General features: G+C 39.6%; 1 protein-coding gene across 1 annotated transcript in view; it reads right to left on the minus strand.

The window, feature by feature from the left end:
* tbx4 (T-box transcription factor 4) overlaps window positions 1-6769 on the minus strand; it is a 33596-nt gene that overhangs the window by 14969 nt on the left and 11858 nt on the right. The window contains exon 3 of the mRNA XM_020616824.1: window positions 2545-2664. Within this exon, the coding sequence (XP_020472480.1) occupies window positions 2545-2664 (120 nt within the window). The remainder of the gene's footprint in view (window positions 1-2544; window positions 2665-6769) is intronic.

Below are 6769 nucleotides of genomic sequence, written 5' to 3' on the forward strand. Positions count from 1 at the left end.
GGACCTCTGAGACTATCACAGTGCAGGTGCATTTATATGGAGACTTGATTACACACAGGTGGATTCTATTTATCATCCTTTGTCATTTAGGTCAACATTGGATCATTCAGAGATCCTCACTGAACTTCTGGAGAGCGTTTGCTGCACTGAAAGTAAAGGGGCTGAATAATTTTGCACGCCCAATTTTTCAGTTTTTTTATTTGTTAAAAAAGTTTGAAATATCCAATAAATTTCGTTCTACTTCATGATTGTGTCCCACTTGTTGTTGATTCTTCACAAAAAATTACAGTTTTATATCTTTATGTTTGAAGCCTGAAATGTGGCAAAAGGTCGCAAAGTTCAAGGGGGCCGAATACTTTCGCAAGGCACTGTATAACAAGTAAGCAGGTGTGCAGAGCCACAGGACCAAACCAACTGTAGTTAGTGGAGGGACATGAGGCCACACAGACCAGCTGCTCCACATCCATTAAGATGACAGGGCCTAACATTATGCTATTTGACCTCTCATTTATTTAGAAACTGTTTAGTTTTGCTTTATGTTATGAAGTTTCTACCTCTGTAGATGCAAAATTTATGCATGAAACAATATATGGAACAAGTCGTGTCACCTTTTGATTCAATGTGGGACAGAACGTAACAAACAGGACATTATCTGTCAAAACTGGACAATCCTGTATTACAAGGGATATATAGTAACTGTGAGGTTGAGACAGCTTAGAGCTTAAGGCACCTTAAAAGAAAACATCCAACAGAATATGGTTGACTTCTCACAGGTGATGGAGGTGAAGTCAACACTAAAGTTACCAGTTCAGTCTCTGTACTGACAAACATTATTATCTAGTATTAAAAGACTCCAAAAACCTGATCTAGATATCCCAAGATTGAACATAATCCAGGCTTTTGCAGAGTCATTCAATAGCAGTCTCCTTGTGCATTAGGTAGTGGGAAGCAACATTGCAAATATATGACTAGTCCCCTCTCATTGACCCTAAGCTATACATTTTTTACAAAACAGCAGACGCTGTGGCCATGTGAGGCGTGTTCTTACTAATAATGAAAATCACCCTAACAGCCACAAGTGACAATTACAAGACAATGGAATGTAAATTCTTTCCCTGAATTTCTTCAGAGTCCTTTGAATTGAATCCTTTAAAACCATTATAAATAGGCAGCTTGACTGAGAGTGAGTGGAATTGGATCACAAGCAGGCAACAACAGATATATTTCCTTGTTCATCTTTGTTCTTGTGATGAAACCATTAATTGTTTACCTGTGACACGTTGTAATGATGTCTAACAGTAGCACAAGTACAAAACTGTCAGTCTCAGTAATCTCAGTTACACAAGGTCTGTTTGTCAAATCAAATCAAATCAAATTTTACTTGTATAGCGCCAAATCACAACAAAAATAATCTCAGGACACTTTACAGAGTAAGGTCTAGACCTTACTATTATCACTATTATTACAGAGGGAAAACCCAACAAATCCCCCTTGAGCAAGCACTTGGCGATAGTGGGGAGGAAAAATTCCCTTTAACGGAAGAAACCTCCAACAGACCCCGGCTCTTGGTGGGCGGCCTTCTGCCTCGACCGGTTGGGGTGAGTGGATAGAGGAGAGAGAGAAAAGAAAAGAAAAGCAACAAGACACAAAAAACACAACAACAAAAAATCAAACACTGGGCAGGTTGATGTGGCCGATGACTGCTCATCAGAGACATAGAGCTCCAGAGTCAGGGCTACCTGCAGAAGGGTAGAGGGAGAGAGAGGACACACTATGGGAGAGAGGAGACACAAAGTTAGTGATGTGTAATGGTGGCATATAGAAGCATAGGGAGAGAAGAAAGGAGAGGAGAGGAGAGGGAAGGGGAGGAAAGAAACTCAGAGCATCATGGGACCCCCCCAGCAGCCTAGGCTGGCCTAGCCAGGCCAGGTTTCTAACAATGGCTAACTGTAGCCTTCAGCTACTGGTATACCAGAATATGTAATTCAGTTCAGTTTTACAGGTATTTATATAACACCAAATTACAATAAACAAACAAACAAATAAACAATAAACAAACAAACAAACAAATAAATAAATCTAAGGCACTTTACACAGTAAGGTACCTTAAATAAGTAAGAAGTAAGAAAACCCGACAAATCCCCCTTGAGCAGCACTTGGTGACACTGGGGAAGAAATACTCCCTTTAACAGAAAAACCTCCGACAGACCCCAGCTCATGGTCGGCGGCCTTCTGCCTCAACTGGTTGGGTTGAGCGGATAGAGGAGAGAGAAATGAAAAGCACCAAGTAACAACAAACAAACACTACCTATAGTAGCAAAACCCCTGAGTACTGTATATGGAACTGCACAAAGATGTGTTTTATTGCTTGTGAATTCAAATTTTCATTTGTAAGAAAAATGTACACAGTTATCTTTCAAAGGTTGCACAGACTTGCTTTAACCCCCTGTGTAGGTTTTTTTTATAGTGCTAAACTCATAAATAGAATTACATTTAAATGTGTTGGGCCAACACTCAGATTCATGTATCACCTCACAAACTTACCACTTGTTATCACAGAACTTGTAGCGGTGGTCATCAGCTGGGACAATGTCAATAAGTAGGATGTACTTGGTTTTAGGATTCATCCTGGTCACTTTGACTTTGTAGCTAGGAAACATCCTCCTGTTACAGGATTATACAGGGAAGCCATTAGAAATACTTGTATTTATTGTGCAGTACTTTAACAGTGTGAAATATTCTGAAAAGCAAATGACTGCATTCATACAAATCAGTCCACCTGACTGTAACTGGCTTTAAAAGACAGTCACCTGTTGCTCACTGAGGTTTAGCTTAACTATGTCATTTGTGTACAGCAGTGGTGGGCAGTCAGGGCCAGCAAGGCCTTCTCTGCTGGCCTAAACACTATCAGAAGCACTGGCCTACATTTACAACCTAAATTCTAATATTTGTTCCATGAAATTGTATTAATTTATTCCCAACAGTCTATTCTCCTCATTTCATAGCGTTTCTCTTGGCTGCACCGCTTCCAGCACATGTATGTGGATGTTAGATTTTTTGTACAATCAGATTTCAGCCTCTATGTGTTGCCATGTCAATCTAATCTGCCCAGGGCCTTCAGAATCAGAAGTGCTGGCCGATGTAACTTAAACTGTATTAGCAATGGGACTGTTTCTTTAATCAATCAAATTTCAAATTCGCCTCACAGGGCCAGCTAGCTGGCCAACAATGATGTCAGCATTTTTCCGTCCTCTGATTGGTTGGTCAGAGCAAAACTAGAAAAGGACTTACTAATGGAACTGAAACGCAGAGATCACCTCCACGAGGATGGATTTTGTCTATAAATAAATAGCATCTCTGGTGAGTATGATGTATTTAATTTAAATTGTGTATGTTTTTGTCATGTTATTAGATAAATAATGAGTCTGAACTGCTCCAGATGATGTACAGTTGCAGTTGTAGTGTAGAGGTTTGGAGTTGTCTTAACTGGGTTTCTTGCTTTAGTAAAAATGGTATTCACCCTCAATACGCGAAATACCTCTCTCTCTCTGTAATCCCACGCTAATTATATTGCGTTTCTGTACAGTATTGATGGTTTCTATAATTGCGACGTGATAGCGGTGGTATTAAGAGGTGATTTAAGTCGGGTAAGTCCCCACTGAAGGCCCAGGTACGAAATGCACGGCCCACCACTGGTGTACAGTAAGCCCAGGTTTTTATTGTAAAACAGAAATGAGTGTCAGTGGAAACCTTTAATAAGCATTTGATCTAAACTTATTTGTACATGATTGTAATTTTCTATAAAAGAGCAAAGGCAAAGCAAGGTTTATTAATATAGCACCATTCTAAACCTGGGTTAAATGCTTCACAGAAGAATAAAAACAAAAGAATACAAAGTAATATACAAAGTACAAAAACAGGAGCAACAAGCAAGTAACACTAAACTAAACACAAAACAAAAAGGCAAATCACCACATATAGTACAAATTAAAGTAACACAGTAGTACTGGCTGGTAGTACGGGCGTACTGTACATTTGCCCTAGTCTGTAACAGTGTTAAACGCCTGCCTGAATAAATAGGTTTTAGGAAGTAAGCGAAAGGCAGCCAGACTGGGGGCAGACCTAATGTCTTGTGGACGGCTATTCCACAGTCTTGGAGCTGCCACCACAATGTTGAAGTTTGGACCTAGGCACCTCTAAAAGTAACTGGTTGGAAGATCTAAGAGATCTACTTTGTGTATGATGTAAGAGCTCTGAGATGCAGAAGGGTGCCAAACCATGCATTGCTTTGAAAACAAATAATAAAAGCTTAAAATTAATCCTGTCCTGCCCGGGGTATATGCTCACATTTATGTGTATTTGTCAAAAGAGGAGTAGCTGCATTTTGGACCAACTGAAGATGGGGCAGGGATGCTTGAGAGATCCCAACGTACAGAGCATTACAGTAGTCAAAGCCAGAAAAATACCTGCATTTTCACATGCAACCAATTGCAAGGTTTAAAAAAACATGCTTTTCTCAGTGGTCTGCATGTTGTCCTTTGCACTTACCATCTCAGTAAAAAAAAGCTTCTTTGGGAAGTTAAAAATAATTCAAGTTAAGTTAAAAACAACGTGTAGAATAAGTGCAGTATCGTCATGGATAATGGAGCTGATTAGCTCACTGACTGCTGCTCCCTGATGTTCTTAAGGGACGGTGATGAACAAGGTCCAATAGAGATCACAGGGCTGAGACACAAGTAGGGTGAGAAGATGCCTTCTCTGAAACCTGAAATAATCTTCACCTGAGCGTTAAGTAGATAAAACGTACTTCCCCAACTGAGCACATTTGTCTCTCTCCAGGCTCTGATTTGGGAGAGAACTTAAATTTTCTCATACTTGTAAAAGAAAAACACCATAAAAATATGGGAACACACTATCTTTTATCCTGTAAAAGACTGAGACTAAAAAACAGAATATGCTAATGTAGTAATCAAGGCCATAAAACAACAGGGGGCTACCTTTCCTGACCTCTTCTGGGAAACCAAAAACATTTTCACCCCATCTGCACCAAAGGAAATTTTGCAAAGAGCTCTGCAACCCCTTATAAACTCCTAAGTGCTTTTTAATGGCATACCAGTTCAGACAACAGTTTAGACAGCTGACTTGTCATTGCTCAAGAGGCTGCAGTCAAAAGGCCTGCAGTTTATCTGTGGGTGCTGCTCATGGCAACATGTTCAAACACTCATAAAGCCTTGTATGTTTTCTGGGCGCATGGCCGAGCATCAAAACCCCTAGCTTCATACTTGGTGTTCTTATTGGTGCAGATGCCCATCTTTAAAGGCTCACAATGCCTGACACCATCTTATCATGTTACTGTAAATACTCCCTCCTGTAAGAGAAAAAAGAGGACAGGGATTCAGGGCAGGTAATTTAAATCTCTCTCTTTGGCTTAAAATCCAGTCAGTAGGAGAGATAATTCCTGGTATCATCCTCACTGAAAGATGGGTTAATCCTCAAGGAACATTCAAAACAGACCTCTGCTCATTTCTGGCTACACTCACACCCCTCAGACAGAGCAGATAAAGGCCAGCGTTAACACAAAAGGCCTTAGGATCAGAATCAGAATCAGAATCTGTTTTATTGGCCAGGTGTGTCAGACACACGAAGATTTTGACTCTGGTACATGAGCTCTCAATCTGTATGTACATATCCCCATGCAAGAGGCAAGTAAACAGTAAACCATCATAAGGCTGTGAAATATAACAAAATAAGCAGCATTAACAAGCAACAACCAGGGCAAAAGATGCAAAATAAGCAGTATAAACAGGCAGTAAACAATGCAGACAGACAAAGGAATGTTCACTGAAATGAGATAAATAGGAATAAAAACAGAGTACTTAAAACTAGAGACCTGTACGAATCCGTATAATCTGTATGAGGTATATTTACAGGTGTTGCACTGAGGGTTATTGTCCAGTCATACTGTCATGGGTGTTCATCAGAGTGATGACCTGGGGGAAGAAACTGTATATATAAATATAAATATACAATTTGCTAAAAGTCAAGGTCACTGCTTAGTCCTATTTGAAATTATCCAAACAGGAATAAAAGAGCAGTATTTTAAAGAAGAATCCTCTTTATTTTCATATGTACAATGAAATTTTGTTTGGAGCCAAGGGCCCCAGTGTACATATGCATCACCATCACAGGTAACTTCAGGGGTTCAGTGTCTTGCCTAAGAAAACTTTGACATGTGGACTGCAAGCACCGAGATTTGAACCTCCCACCTCCTAGGTGGGAGACAACTGCTCTACCCACTGCACCACCATCACACATTTCAAGCAGCTCTCATGAGTTACATATATTCTGACAGTATAAAAAAACTTAAATGAGATATTTGAAAAAGAACATTTATCAAAATTAGAGAACGCTTTCAGATACCTCCCAGTTATTGGTGATAATCTGGCACCGGTGCTAATTTCCTTAATTGTCTGACAGACCCCATTTAAACGGCAACTTTCCAGTTTTCACTGACTTTGCAAGGCCGCTCTAAAGTGACTGAAACCTGTTTGTGTGTGTATATATATATATATAAGAAAGTCACTTTCAGCTTTACCCATTTAGGGATCGCCACAGTGAATCATCACACTGACGAATTGCATGTTGACATTTGGCACGTGTTTTATGCCGGATGTAATATATATATATATATATATATATATATACTGTATATATATCAAATAAATCTATATCTTTCAGAGAGAGAGAGCACACATATTATACCACAACT

The sequence above is a fragment of the Monopterus albus genome, unplaced genomic scaffold (genome assembly GCF_001952655.1).
Source record: "Monopterus albus unplaced genomic scaffold, M_albus_1.0 scaffold179.1, whole genome shotgun sequence".
In the NCBI taxonomy this organism is placed as follows: domain Eukaryota; kingdom Metazoa; phylum Chordata; class Actinopteri; order Synbranchiformes; family Synbranchidae; genus Monopterus; species Monopterus albus.